The 16,471-nt window shown below is 32.9% G+C and overlaps 1 protein-coding gene across 4 annotated transcripts in view; it reads right to left on the minus strand.

The window, feature by feature from the left end:
• Window positions 1-446: 446 nt before the first annotated feature.
• The window catches only part of SLC36A4 (solute carrier family 36 member 4), a 54,883-nt gene continuing 38,858 nt past the window's right edge, over window positions 447-16,471 (minus strand). For 3 of the 4 annotated variants that reach the window (XM_055283253.2, XM_055283256.2, XM_055283257.2), the window contains 2 exons: window positions 10,768-10,937; window positions 447-5,509 (listed from right to left, as the gene is read on the minus strand). In XM_055283253.2, coding sequence (XP_055139228.1) covers window positions 5,202-5,509; window positions 10,768-10,937 — 478 coding nt within the window. In that variant the 3' untranslated portion in view covers window positions 447-5,201. The remainder of the gene's footprint in view (window positions 5,510-10,767; window positions 10,938-16,471) is intronic. The other variant, XM_055283255.2, reaches the window with a different exon arrangement.

Below are 16,471 nucleotides of genomic sequence, written 5' to 3' on the forward strand. Positions count from 1 at the left end.
TGTTGCTTGCCAGAAGCACATACCACTACTAACGCTTTATAAACTTCCTGTCCCCAAAACCATTTCTCTCACATTCCTCTCACATTCCTCCTTTCACTAGTCATTTAAAAACAGTAAAACCCATTTCTTTATCCTGACACTATGGTTCCATTTTCCACAAATCTCCTTGTCTTGGCCCAGAAGCATATTTTGCAGACCTGCAATTAAAATTTACGTATTTTTTAACTTCCCAAATTATCAGTCCTTAATATACATTTGTTGTAATATAATCGTCATTGTATTCTAGGTTATCGTAATTTATGATCCCCCTCTTGCTGAACATGTAGGTTGTTTTCAATTTTTCATATTAAAACATAATGCTGTAACACACCTTTAGGCATAGCATCTCTCTTCTGTGAACTATGATATGTCTTTATGCTAAGTTCATAAGAGCAGGATTACTGATGTGAAGGTATAAATATCTTTATGATCTTTTATTACAGGATTGGCATAATGCTTTCCCAAAGCATTAATTTTGTAATGCAAACAAAATGATTGATACATATTCTTGACCTTACAAAAGCAGTAAATCATGAATGCAGCATCTGCAGACGGCTCATCCTGCATTCATGCTGCAGGAAGTTCAGGTCACAGTTTTGAGTGTGTCCTTTCATTTTTAATCAACTTCTGCTTTTAAAACTTAGAAGTACACATTATCAGCTTCCAACATAACAGAGAATTAACCATAAAGACTGCTTAAAATGTTATTATGAGAATACTAGTGCCATTTTTAGCTTATGACACTTATCAATGTCATTTAACCTTAGAAAAATGTATCTAAAAGGCAAGCAAATATTTCATTGAAAATTCAGAAAAGTTACAATACTTTAAGACAGCATTTTTCATATTCTGTTATAAAGAAAAATGTTAAAAGAATTGACTTGCGTGCAATGATATTTAGGTTTCATTCAAACTAACAAAATCATTTTGAAAAACAAAAATCCACCCACAGCTGAATTTATTCAGGGTGTAAACGTATATTTTCCTATTTGTTATCAAGAAAACTCTAATGAAATATTTTTAGAGTGTTGTTTTCAACAGCATCTTTCTGGACCCAATTTAAATAGTAATTTAGTATTAGTATCTAGTTCACATAGATTACTGATTTGTGTGTCTGCATATACTTGTGCATGCATGCATGTAGGAACTAATTTTAATATGAAATTTTAAGAATCAGAGTGATTTGCTATTTCACTTATCATAGAGCAATAAATAGCATTTCTAGCCATTTCTTAAGCATGTTTCCTTATCTCATAGGTCAAAACCGATCAGTTTCAGAAAGTTTAGCCTAGTAAGTGCCAAGGGCATAAACAAAACTAACCATAATGCTGCCAAAGTATTAATTACTACAGCCAGGAATTTAATGTTAGGAAGTATATTACTACACTTTTCAGATCCAAGTTTCTCAAATTTTCTTATTAAGGGAAGCTAGGTGAGCCAAAAAGATGACTCATTTTTTAAAAAGTCATTATTGTATATTATCGATGTTCTATATGTTAACCAAATTATTTTATTCCTCTACAGATGGTATTAAGCCACTGATGTTATTTAAATAATTTTATTTATTATTTACACTAGCTCTATTTCAAATCTTCTCCCTTTTAAATGAAGAAAGAAGTGAGGTCAAGACCTAATTTGTGTATACTGTCAGTAAATAGATCCACTACTCAGATGCTATACTGAAATCTATGAGAAGACATAAGTAAGCTATAGTAAGACTTGTGCCCTGCCACAGCTAGAAATGGCACTAATACTTTAATATTTCAAGTAATATTTTATAGTATTTTGCAGTTAAAGAGATTTTACATAACTACTATGAAACTACTAAGATTAGACAGTTAGGAAATTCAAAACATGCACACTGACATACAATGCTTGTAAATATGTAAGTGCATTGTCTAGGCAAGACATAGAAATCATTTTAATAAAGGAGAATTTAGTGAGAATACGACTAAATATAATGTGGCATTTGCTAATACAGACTTGTTTTCATTTGGTAACATCATCTAAACTGGTTTTTAACCAAGAATGCGCTGTAGCTTTACAACTCAGAAATAAATTTGTGTATGCCTGTGTGGCTTGAAAAAAAAAAAAGAAAAGAAATCTGGCCATGTGGGGAAAAGAAGTCCCTCTGAAAAAAACGTCTGAGAACCAGTGTTTTGACAAGTTGACTCCGATACTGATGAAACTCTTGGGTGTAAGGGAACAGTGATTAACTGACTTAGAATGGTGCTCATTAGAGGTAAATAAAGCTTTCCTTTCTTCCCCCTCAGTAGCAGAAAAGGCTCTCAGGCAACTGATTAACTTTCAGGAAATAGTTCTTCACTGTGGTGGCCAACAAAATGCTGAAGTCATTTTAGTCACAGTGTGATGATCCAAAAGCGATGAGATACAAAATTTGACAGGTGCAATCACTCTCATTTCTCCAGGCTCCCAAAATAAAAGTAAGAGCTGGTATAATTGAAATATCATCTCCAAAATCTTTAGGAAATGTTATGACTCATTAAAGCTAAATTTTCAGAGAAAACATTACCCACTGGTTATTTTTGCAAATAAAATGCATCATCAAATACCCTTAATAAGAATACATTTAAGCTTTCCATCTAAATAGTGTTTCTTGTTGAGAATTAAAACTTTCTTCCTTTTTAGCCCCTCTTTTCTGCAATTCAACTTTTTCTTGTATTTAAAGTATTCATCATTTATTGAATTTAGTACTGGATGTTGATTCACCATTCTTATTGCTAAAGGAAGCCTGGTTGATAATATGCTCAAGATGAGTTTGTGCTGAATTTAAAAATTATTTATTGCTATGATCAATTTTATTCAAATTTCATTGCATTTGATGAATTCCATAAGGAAAATAAACAATGGACCAAAGTGTAAAAATTAAATAACATACATAGACTAGAAATATTATCTGAAAACAGGTGACAAAAACCTAATGCTGCTTCCTATTAAATAATTTTCAACTCATTTTATATGAAGCTATAAAGTTTTTTAAACATCTAATTCAAGTCTATATAATACTAGTTTCAGTGAAGATTCGTTTTTCTATAACTTCTTCTGCATTCTCTTAGTATGACTAAAGGCTCAGTGTAACAGAATTGATATAAAAGTATCTCAAACAATTACTGTTGATACCTAATGTGAATGGTTAAAAAAGTTTTGATTCTTATGACTTTGTACCAAAATAAAGCTTCTGATATATCTTTAGGATTGTATTTGATGATCAGTTAACGATATAAGCAAAAAATACTTGAACTAAGTTAACATTTACATATAAAAATAGAGAATATATACAACTATAGTGATCTTGATGATATCTTCAAGTATAGTATACTAACAAACTAGAGTATCACCAGCCTGGGTAAACAGTTCACGTTTTAAAGTATGAATTTTTTTTAAAGTCAGAAGACAATTCTATTCTTAATAATTTTCATTTTCCCCACCAACTGAGAGATTCTTTATCTTGGTTAATAACTTGAAAAATATGGAATAATTAGAAGTTATTTGTCTGAAAGAAGCCTGGAATGTCTCAATATTTAAAGGGAGTTTATTGATTTTTTCTAAGCATGAATCCCTTTATGGTTTATGATTCTTGTATATATTTTTTGTTTAGTTTTTAAGAGTTGGGATCTCCCTGTTAATCAGGCTGGAGTGCAGTGGCACAGTCATAGCTTACCACAGCCTCAAACTTCTGTGCTCAAGGGATCCTCCTGCTTCAGCCTCCTGAGTAGCTGGGACTACAGGTACACGTCACATCAGGCTAATTTTTTTAAATTTTTATGTTTTATAGAGTCGAGGTCTCACTATGCTGCCCAGGCTGGTCTCAAGCTCCTGGCCTCTTAAGTGATCTTCCCAACTTATCCTCCAGAGTAGCTGGGATTATAAGCACAGACCACCACACCTAGCCGATTCTTTTATTCTGCTCATAATAAATAAAAGGCTGTGATAAGAAAAGCCACAGGGCTGGAAAGAGTCCACAAATCCTCTGTTTTCTGAGGTGTCTATTTTCTGCCATTCAGGAAAATGGTGCCTACAAAACTCAGGAAAGGAAGGTAATAATAAAAAAAGCTCAAGCCACAAATAGTATAGCTGGACACACATCTTACTAGCCAGGAGTTTCACCAGCAAGCGGTCTCTATTCTGTTTTAAAAGAACATAGCTTCTTTCTCTTGCTGAGGTTTATATGGCCACAGTGTAGGCTTCTTGGAGTTCCCTGATTTTCTGCTCAGGTCACATATACTATTAAAAATCACACATTCATTTTCAAAGTATTAAAATATAATCAAATAGATTCAACACTAAAATTAAGCTGAACATATTCTTTTTCTTGGACACAATGTGAGAAATAAAACATCCTGGCCTGGGAGTCAGAAGATAGGTTTTCTTGATCTCAAGGCTGAATGGTCTTGACCAAGTTACTTCACCTTTCTAGGCCTCCTTTTCCTCTGACGAAAAACAAGGGAGTTGCACTGGATAACTTTTAAAGTCCCTTTTCAAATTTCATTGAAACACTAAGTCATGATCTTGAACAGTGCCTCTTGATTATGAAGATCAGCTACCATTAGAGTGTGAAATTAATTCTAATGTTTGCAATTTTCTGATGCTTATATTATGTTAATGGCAGTTTTCTATACTTCCAGGAGCTAATCATTAGTATTTGGCTCACTAATAAAAACATAATAGAGATTTTTTTTTTTTACATTATACATAAAGTTTACTTTGGCATTCACAGGGATGATCTGGAGAGAGCTTTTTGTTATACATGTTCTTATTTTATTCTCTTATTGTTGAAATCCTATTCCCTTCTCAAGTGAGTGGCAAAAGAGTAGCATAAAAGAGAGATATCTTGGTTAAGGTATTTCTTACTGAGATAAAAGAATAATAGAAGTATTTTTATTCTTTAATTTTTTTATATTTTAATTTTTTCAATTTTCAGAACTTAATTTTTTGAAACTATTGCTAACACTTAAAAGCAAGGATTTGTCATAGGTTTACCACTACTGGTAAAGAGTTACGATTACTTCCAAAATATTAATATTGTGCCAAAGAAAACAGAGTTTGTTACCATTTTTATGTATATAGCAATGTATTTTACTAGTTATCTTGATAATTTTCAGAAATGAGACAAAAATAGAAGACTCATGATTCTGCTTTTACTATTTCAAACCAGATGTTAAGCATGTTGAATTCAAATGTAGAAACGGACTCTGTGGAGTGCCAGCTACAACTTTGGGAGTAGGATAAATAATTTCTTCAACAGTTATATATGTACCTAATAAGAAGCCAACAACTCCAGTGAATGCTATGGAAATATTTTTCAGGACCATCCATATATTATAATGTTCTTTAGAAAATGTAAGAATTTCAACCAAAGGTGGCAGGATTAGGGCCAATGTGCTGCTGCTCACAGCTCCAACGAAGGAAATCACAATGTCTAAACGAGGAATAAGAATTGCTCCGGCACCTAGAAAATGAAAATACATTTATTTTTCTTATTTAAATGTTTGTTACTTACATGAATATTAAAAGTAGGTATTTTCAATACTGAAATTACTAAAAATAATTAATGAAAGTAGAACTACTAAACTATTGCTTGTGAAAAAAATCTGCCATATTTTGCTCTAAGCTAGAGAGAGCCAGAAAGACCAAAATAGTGAGTGACATTTCCTAGACTTTCACTTGTCAACAGTTTCTTATGTAAACAACTTTTAATTTTTTTGCTTTAAAATTCTGGGCAAAGAAGTTTTGATAGTTTATTTCCAGAGCATTTGCATTACTTTGTCTGCCCATACAGCTCAATAATGCACAAGACATAGAGTGGTGGGACATAAATGAGAGAGAAGAGATAGCTATTCCTTAAAGTAGAATTCCAATTAATCAAAATAGAAGGAACAATGGAAACAGAAAAGCATTAAGCAAATACCACAATAATCACTGGATAGGAAGAGTCACTGATGAATGCTGAAATTAGTGGGCAAAAACTGGATGAGATCTGGATAGTTACAGAGTTTCAAAATATCTTCCTTCAAGATACTTATTAATTATAAAAGGAAAACTGTACCTTTACAGTGGAGAAATATGTCAACAGACCACCTTAACCACGTAAACAAAATTAACATCACCAATAAGACACTGATACTACGATGTAATACACTGAGAAGTGCACAGCATCACTTCTGTGGGATTCTTGTTAAAAATGCTGAACTTCAACCTAATCATGAGAAAGCATCAGAAAAATTCAAATTGGAAGAAATTCTATAAAATTACTGACATTTCGAAAGTGTCAAGGTCAAGAAAGACTAAGTCAAGGACAGTCAAGATTGGAAGACACAAATGAGTATGACAGCTAAATTCAAGTGGGACCATGGCTTATGACCTGGACCAGAAAAGGATCTTAGTGGGAAAACTGGCAAGATTATAATAAGGTCTATAAAGTAGTTAATAGCATTGTATCCATGCTAATTTCTTGGTTTTAATAACTGTACTGTGATTATGGAAGCTGTGAACATCAGAGGAAGCTGAGTAGAGGTTTTTTTTTACTTTCTTTTACTCCCTTTCTGTCTAAATTACTTCAAAATGAAAAGTTTAAAAAAAAAATAGTACTCCACTATTGTCAGCAGATTTCCAAACTGTTGACAAGTTTCCTGCAAATTCTGGTCTGGCGCTTTCATGATCTTATCAAAATGCATCAACAGAAGATTTGCAAAAACCAAGACTCATATTCCTTCTTTATTTGTCCTTAAATGTTTTGTTAAATGATTTGTTGAGGGTTTGGAGTTGCCACCAGAAATAACAGCTGTGTTTGCTCATATACAGGCTGTGAAAACTACATCACCACTGCCATCAATGATGATTATATCACCACATTTCCTCTTTGGGGACTCCAATTATGGCATGTGTTGGAGATATATATATATATATATTCCTGTTAGTAATTTAGTTTTCAGTTTGCAGTACACTGGTTTCTCTACTTCTTAGTTTTTAACTTATGATGTTTTATTTTTCCTTTTTCTATTCTTTCTGTGGCTCTCAATATTTTCCAGGAGGTTGTGGGATCAATTTGGAACTAAGTTCCCACCATGTTCCTCATATAACCAGAAGTTATTATTTATCATTCTGTATTCAAATTATTATGAAAGCTAAAGCCCTAAAAACTGTTTTGAAATTATAAACGTAGCTTTACATCTATAGGGCTGAAGTGGCATAACCCTTTATAAATGAAATAATTGACTAAAGAGGTAGAAATAACTAGCTCTAAAGACCTCGAAAGTAGAAACACTTTATAAAGTAGATTCTTCATCTAATAGATGCTTGTTATACATAGCCTTTTAACTTTGGTCTCTAGGGAGCTATAGAGCATAACTCTCAAACATAGTTAGGACCTCTCAAAATTCATTGAACATAATCATTCGTGGAGACATGTTTGTTTCACCTACTTATAGTAAGTAGTAGTATAAAAGTGAGGCCAGACAAATATGACCAGAATCTTGCCACCTGAAGAGGCTTTCAAGTTGGAATCCATTTTTCTTTGTTTATCTATAATCCAAGCTGTCACTGGTAAATCAAGTGAAATATTGTTGGAAAACTATGTGGGGGAGTACTATAGCATTTTAGAATTTATAGACAAAATTTCCATCTAGCAAACACTTTTAAATCATGAAGTATAATTCTCATCTAAAATCTGTTTAAAGTCAGATTTTAAACATTACATTACCAAAAGATATTTGCTTGTAAAAATGGCTTGAAATATGCTATTGGTAATGTTATTAGTAGACAAAGAAGACAAGTATATATACTTTTAGCCAAATCCAACATAGATTAATAAAAACTCAAAGCAGAGTTTAAAATAAGGATAGTTTTATTCATTACAAATACTATGTCATTTACAGACAGCTATTATGAATAGATCTATTAAGTACTAATCAGACTTATTCAGTATTTACCAAAACTATATATAGCAAGAAAAAGAATGTATTCTTAGAGCATAGAGTTCCCTCTGATATTAAAATAAAAGCCTATTTAAGTCCATTATTTGCATCTGAAGGGTAAACGCAGATACATCAGAGCACAAAACAAAGCACTTGATATTACGGCACCAAAAACAAAAATGTGGAAAATAACTTAGCACATTAATTTTAATTATACAAATAGTTAATGGTGCTCTCCACATACCTACTGACTCTAAGACAGGATATCAGGAAACAGAATGGTACTTTTCTAATCTGCAGAGGCAACTAACTTAAATGAAGGATTTTAGTGGGTTTTCTCTGCAAACTACTAAAGATTTATAGGTTTTGATACTTATATAGTCACAGTCTACTATAGATTATAAAAACAAGGACTTTTTAAAAATTACAAACAGTAGAAGGATCAACAAATTAGAGAATAACAGAAGTAAATAGTACTTAGTATATTTTGTTGATTCAATTCATACACAGAATTGAAACACTGGTTTCAGTGTTTATTATAATACATTTAAAACCTCATAGTATAGGTTTACTCTTAAAAGGTATTTATGTCCATGGTGACCTTTGGCTGGTTACTACCGCCCCTCCTCCCTCACTTGTGAGGTGCCTATATACCAGGTAACCACCTAAATGGAACACGCAGGAGGAGTTTGAATCATTTCTAAAGTTTTTGAATTTCACTAAGAAGGTATTTTGAGATCGAGATTCAAATGCTAAATGGATACTTGGACACAACCAACATAATCCAAGCTGATAAGTCCACTTCTTTAAAGACTAATACAACAAACATGGATTCAGTATTTGGAAAGGATTATGGAACATTGAAAGACATTCAATTTTCAATGCAAATCAGGCTGAGCCTCCACTCTCATTGCTAGTGCTGCTGCACAGCCTACTCTACGAACATGACAAGGTCCCATCGACTGTCTACACACATTTATCAGTAAAGGGCATGCCCCCAAATCTTTTCTAGTGCTTTGGAAAACAGAATAAAAAGCAGTTTTGCCATGAATATCAGTTGGCTTTTACTTTAATTTGGAAGGATATGTGCCAAAGATACAAATGAAGCTCAGTGTCCAGTGATGTGTCCCGATATAGCAGAAGGAAATATTACACAGTTTTTGTTCTCTTTCTCCAAGGCATATCCCTTATATGGATGAGAAGCTTTAATGACTTTTAGCTAAAAGAAAGCAGCAGCCAAGAAAAGGCTACAGTTCTCTGTGCTATGAACTAAGCCACTGATTTCTGGAAACAAATTCATGGAAGCAGATGTGGTGTGGTCTGTGCCTCAGCAGATTCATAACTTCAATACAACAATGACAGCCAATGTGCAGAAATGGGTGAGGTTATAAAAAAAACCTAGACCCCTTTTCCCATTGCCCTCAAACTCCTTTACCTGAATTTCCATTACCAACTTTAAAAGACAATATACTTTCAAAATAGAATTGTCTTCCATCTATTGATAAAAATACTTTTACTGAAATTAGTCCTTTTATTTAGTCATTACCAAAATGTCAATAAAAGAAATGTATAAAAATATTTCAAAATGTCTTAAAATATCTTTTTCCTACTGAATGTTTTTTCGTTAGTCATCAGAGTATGGGCTTATTGACTTCATTCGTTAATATGATTTCTCTTATTAGTGATGTAATTCATTTAAGTACTTACTTGGAAAAATACATTTTATCTACTTTTTCAGCTTTGCATTTCCCTTTTCAAACAAAATGTAATACACTCAATTCTTTAAATCTAGGCATGAGCTCCACGGCAGGCTGCTCAAATCAATTTAGTGAGTTGCTCCTAATTTCTAGCTCTATCATTCTAAATAGTGCAAGATGTTTATTAATATCTTACACAAAGAATTTCCAAAGCTGCTTGTTCCCCAGAACACTAGTAATCTGGTCCCTGGTATCATTTTAGGCAATCCCAGTTTAGTTTGGTGATGTAATCATCTGTGTATTTGTAGTTACAGTAATGTTTACAATAATGATCATAATAACTTCCAGCTATTAATACTTTGTTAATATTATTTCTAACCCCACCGAAATGCCATAAGGAAGTTTTATCTTCATTTCATAGTTGAGGAAAGAGGGGCTCAACAATGGCATGTAACTTGCCTAAAGACACCAGCGAGTAAGTGATAGGCTTGACTTTGAATCCCCAGATCCGTCTGACTCCAACACTTACATTCTTTCCACTATACCGAACTCAAGCTCCCTTTCCATGAGTCTCTATTATGAATGCTACCTTGAGAAGGCATTTTATGATGAAGAGTCTTAATAAGAGATTATATACACTTCTTCAAATAATAAGAAAATAAGCCACTAAAATTATGAAAGACCAATACAAGTAAAATTAAACACTTTCCTGTAGGTAGTTACGGAGAAGTAAACTGTTAAAATATACAAAAACAGGAATAAAAAACCTGAGAAAAACTAAAACCAAAATGTGTATCAAAAATGGAAGGGGTCCCATGTACACGTTATTTTAATCACCAGTAATGTAATTTTCAAAATAACTTCATTAGTTATTTTAAGTGTGATGGGATCTGGTTTGTGTTTTTCTTATGTAGTAGTAGAAAAATAGAATTTTAACCTGAAAAGTAACCCAGCTGGGTGAATAAAATTGTTTTAAAAATATTGAAAAATACATCTTATGTAGCTTTCATTTTAAGAAATTACATCTTACGTAGCTTTCATTTTAAGAAATTCAACAATAAAAAATTATTATGATATAAATATATAATGATACTTACAAGTAATACTAACCAAGAAGGATCTTATCCCAAATTCACAGATTTGCTTCCATTTAGTATGAAATTTGGATGTGATCCCAGGGATAATGATCTCTGCTGGAACATAGAACTGAATTGAATATGTCACAAAAATGCCAAAGGAATACAGAATTTTCACTGATTGATATAACCTGTTGAAAAAAAATTTCAAAATTTAGTCATTTTTAATGTGAATTTAGCTTTTGTCCTTTATTTTTAATATTAAGATAAATAAGAAATCCAGAATACCAAATTAGGCCGGAACCTTACTAACTAAAAATGCTTGTTTATAAAAAAGGCAAATGGATCTCTAACTAAATTTCTAGATGATACAAGAACAATTCATTTTGACAAGACTGAAAAGTTTGAACATGCATGCCAGGGTTTGGGGTATATTGGTAAAAAGATTTCATTTTGGGATAAGCCAGTATTCTGAAGGTTAGACTCAGCCCCCTGAAGAGCTAAAGTTTTCTCAACTTTCTTTTTAAAAATTGAGCCTACTATATGTCTTAAATCCTGAGTCATACCCTCATTGATCTTTACATAAAAGAAAAACTCACATTAAATGTAAACATAGTTCTTGGGTGAAAATCTTTGGAGGTATGTCATTAGTTGCAGAAATGTCATCCATCTTAAGTCTAAAAGCAGGCATCTAAATGGTTTCAACTTGCAAAGTTCTCTAAATTATACATACAATCTATGTTTAAAATTACATTAAATAAGGGACATAGAGTTGCTGGGTAAGGTTGTTGTTATTCTTTTGTGCAAATTAACTTATCTCTTTGTTATACAGTGCTTCAAAACAGCGCAGCAATTTTCAGTTTTATAAATATATTTAGATTTCTACATTATGGATAACCTGTCAAAACTTCGCATGCATGTCTTGATAAAGGCTTTAGTAACTTTCCTAAACCCAGAAAAAGAAGACTTTTTAAACGTTGATAATGACATGAAGAGAAAACAGAATTGTAGGACCTAGAGGAAGGAACATTACAGAATCCACTCTTTTGGGTTGCAGAATAATAAAATTAATGTGCTGTTATGTTAAAAAACATTTTAATATTTTATAACATTCAAAAGAAAAGCCCAACCATCTTGCATTTTTTAAGTAACAAAGCAGAGAAAACACTGTGGGTTCAGTGTGCTGCAGCATGGGGGCAGTGATTAACACATATGTCCTCTTTCAGCAGAAACATCTTCCTACAGTTTTCTCATTTAAGAGTTCTACTTTCCCACCTAAAATTACCATGCACAGGGAAGAATGTTTTCTTTCTTACAAAAAAATGCAATCATTTTAAAAGGATTATATTCTACTTTTGGTATATAATGTCAAGGTATATAAACCTTGACATTAATGGAGCTTTAAGTATAAATGTACTTAATATATAAGTATATAAACATCAACATTAATGGAGCTTTATTTCTGATGTCTTAAGACTTAAAGTAGCAAGGATTTTTTAATTCGACTTTTACAGTTCAGGAGTACATGTGCAGGTTATATAGGTAAATGTGTGTCATGGGGGCTTGTTGTACAGATTATTTCATCACTCAGGTATTAAGCCTAGTATCCACTGGTTATTTTTTTCTGATCCTCTCCCTCCTCACACCCTTCACCCTCAATAGGCCCCAGTGTGTGTTGTTCCCCTCCATGTGTCCATGCGTTCTCATCATTTAGCTCCCACTTGTAAGTAAGACTATGTGGCATTTGGTTTTCTGTTCCCATGTTAGTTTGCTAAGGATAATGACCTCCAGCTCCATCCATGTTCCTACAAAGAACATTATCTCATTCTTTTTTATGGCTGCATAGTATTCCATGATGTATATGTACCACATCTTCTTTATCCAATCTATCACTGACAGGCATTTAGGTTAATTCCATATTTTTGCTATTGTGAATAGTGCTGCAATGAACAAAGGCATGTATGTGTCTTTATAATAGAATGATTTATATTTCTTTGGGTATAAACCCAGTAATGGGACTACTGCATCAAATGGCATTTCTGTTTTAAGGTTTTTGAGGAATCGCCACACTGTCTTCCAAAATGTCTTGAACTAACTTATACTCCCGTCAACAGTTTATAATAAAAGTGTTGTTCCTTTTTCTCCATAACCTCACTAGCATGATATTTTTTGACTTTTTAGCAATAGCCATTCTGACTAGTGTGAGATGGTATCACGCTGTGGTTTTGATTTGCATTTCTCTAATGATCAGTAATGTTGAGCTTTTTTTTTTTCATGATTGTTGGCAGCATGTATGTCTTCTTTTGAGAAGTGTCTGTTCATGTCCTTTGCCCATTTTTTTTTTTTTTTTGAGATGGAGTCTCACTCTGTTGTCCAGGCTGGAGTGCAGCAGCTCAATCTTAGCTCACTGCAACCTCCACTTCCCTGGTTCAGGTGATTCTCCTGCCTCAGCCTCCCGAGAAGCTGGGACTACAGGCGCCCACCACCACACCTGGCTAATTTTCGTATTTTTAGTAGAGATGGGGTTTCACCATATTGGCCAGGCTGGTCTCAATCTCCTAACATTGTGATCTGCCTGCCTTGGCCTCCCAAACCCTTTGCCCACTTTTTAATGAGATTCTTATAAATTTCTTGAAAGTTCCTTTAGATGCTGGATATTAGACCTTTGTTTGATGCATAGTTTGCAAAAATTTTCTTCCATTCTGTAGGTTGTCTGTTCACTCTGTTTATAGTTTTCTTTGCTGTGCAGAAGCTCTTTAGTTTAATTAGATCCCATTTGTTAATTTTCGCTTCTGTTGCAATTGCTTTTGAAGTCTTCATCATAAAATCTTTGCCCATTCCTATGTCCAGAATGGTATTGGCCAGGTTTTCTTCCAGGGTTTTTATAGTCTGGGGTTTTACATTTAAGCCTTTACTCCATCTTGAGTTAATTTTTTGTATATGGTGTAAGGAAGGGGTCCAGTTTCAGTCTATCCCATATGGCTGGCCGGTTATCCTAGCACCATTTATTGAATAGCGAATCCTTTTCCCATTGCTTGTTTTTGGCGGGTTTTTCGAAGATCAGATAGTTGCAGGTGTGTGGCCTTACTTCTGGGCTCTCCATTCTGTTCCATCGGTCTATGTGTCTGTTTTTGTACCAGTACAATGCTGTTTTGGTTACTGCAGCCCTGTCATAAAGTTTAGAGTTGGGTAGTGTGATGCCTCCAGCTTTGTTCTTTTTGCTGAGGATTGCCTTGACCCTTCAGGCTCATATTTGGTTCCGCATGAATTTTAAAATAGTTTTTTCTAGTTCTGGTGAAGAATGTCAATGGCAGTTTAATAGGAATAGCATTAAAACTATAAATTGCTTTGGGCAGTGTGGTCATTTTCATGATATTGATTCTTCCTATCCATGAGCATGGAATGTTTTTCCATCTGTTTGTGTCATCTCTGATTTCTCTGAGCAGTGTTTTATAACTCTTGTTGTAGAGATCTTTCATCTCCCTGGTTAGCTGTATCCCTAAGTATTTTATTCTGTATGTGGCAATTGTGAATTGTGGCAACACAATACCATTCACAATTGCCACATAAAGATTTGGCTCTCAGCTTGACTGTTATTGGTATATAGAAATGTTGATGTTTTTTGCACATTGATTTTGCAGCTTGAGACTTTGCTGAAGTTGCTTATCAGCTTAAGAAGCCTTTGGGCTTACTATGGGGTTTTCGAGATATAGGATCATGTCATCTGAAAACAGGGATAGTTTGCAGATCTTGCAGTTTTTCCTATTTGGATGCCCTTTGTTTCTTTCTCTTGCCTGATTGCTCTGGCCAGGACTTCCAATACTATGTTGAATAGAGGTGGTGAGAGTAGTAAGGATTATAAACAGTCTCTCAACTATGGCCAAACAAGAAGTATAGTATTCTGCTATAACATATTTATCATACAAGAGTAAGAAGAAATTTAAAAGCTGAGTAAAAATAGATGTGAAGATACACATCACAATTAGGAAGGAAAGAACTCCTTAGAGCTAACAACATTTAAAACTTAATTTTAAAAATCAGCTAAGGATGTATTTCTCAGCTTGAGGCTTAAAGGTTACACATAAATGGTCAAGTTACTGAATATATACCACATAAATGAAAGACACATGTTTCCTACACTCTGATATGTAACTGTGGATAATTAAACAAATATTCTTGTTAGTTTATTAGTTTAACAGAAGGACATTCCTTTTTCTTAATTATCTTTTCACTTACATATTTTTAAAATGTGGTAATAATACATTTAATATTTTTAAAATAAAATAAAAATACACCATTTTGCATATAAGTACTATTACTTTTTTATTGACAAAGTTACATCAGCTAAGAATCTGGTTATTATTAATATCATTAATTATATGCAAATATTACTATTTGGTGTTACAAAGAGTAAAAATGGGAAATAAAATGGTGTGGATCTTTTAGAAGTTGGTATATCTACTAATCAACCAAAGAATAGTTATATAGAAACAAGAGGGCATCCTTAAAAAGTGCCACAGTTTAATATGAACTGTTTCACTCCTACTCCTTTTCTGTTTCAAGAACCCACTTATTTCTATGTTTGGAATCTCTATTTTCCATCACTCTAAATTATTTTTCTCCACTTAACTTTTGTATAGCTATTATCACAATCTTTTCTTCATTTTGGTTTTAAGCAGCATCTAATGTAAGGCTTCTTTTGTACTATGTTTTAGAAATGAAGAAAGTTGAAAGGAAAAATCTACCCAGTAAACCCTCTTTCTAAAGAATAATAAACTTTCTTAAAGTCACAGGAATTTGTTTTGAGGATACAAAAAACATCAAACAACTTTAAACAACATTTAGGGTACATTAAAAGGTCTTTTAAAACTCCTCACTGCCAAAGCTCCTGAGAGTTACAGACTCTTTAATTCTTCTCTGTATATCCCTTCAATGCACTTAGTATTAATAGGTGATTGATACTTATTAAATATTAATTATTGAAATAGATATGGATAGGTAATTCTTAGAAACATGACAAATATTAATAGCACTTCAAAGAATAAAATGATTTATGCTTGGAAACAAAATCTATTATAATGACAGTAAAGAATTTAATACCTTAGTAAAGGACAGAAATGTATTTTTAATAATTATTTTTCAGCCAATATATTGAATCAGATTATAGGGAGAAAACAACTTAATGTTCCAGTGAAAATATTAGTTTTGAAAACATAGAATATCAAAATTTATGATGCTTTTATTCTTTTCCCCACATTGGCTAATAAGTCAACCTTCAGGTATGAATAACTTAAGATTTTTTAAAAACCAACTTGGGAAATAAGTTGTTGACTGCTTCTCTGTCTCTTAAGGTTGAATACAGAAGCTACCCTTGGAAATAACCTGGTAAAGCACTTTACCTCTTGGATCCTTCATGATGCTCAGGTTGAGAATCTTGAGCATTTAGCTCTGTCAAGAAGTCATCTTACAAGTCAAGGAGTTTGGAGATTGTTGCCACAGCATATTCTAATCAATTCTGAATGTTTTCTTCATTGTTAGTATTATCATTGTATCTTATTATTTGTTTGTACTGTAGCTTATTGTTACTAAAATGATTGCATAATAAATTAAAGCAATGGAATGTTGTACAAAAATTAAAATAATCCAAAGTCACATACAAAAAGATAGATGGATCTTAAAATACAATTTGAGCAAAGAAAATAACTGTCATAATATAGGCAAAATG

The sequence above is a fragment of the Symphalangus syndactylus genome, chromosome 6 (genome assembly GCF_028878055.3).
Source record: "Symphalangus syndactylus isolate Jambi chromosome 6, NHGRI_mSymSyn1-v2.1_pri, whole genome shotgun sequence".
NCBI lineage: Eukaryota > Metazoa > Chordata > Mammalia > Primates > Hylobatidae > Symphalangus > Symphalangus syndactylus.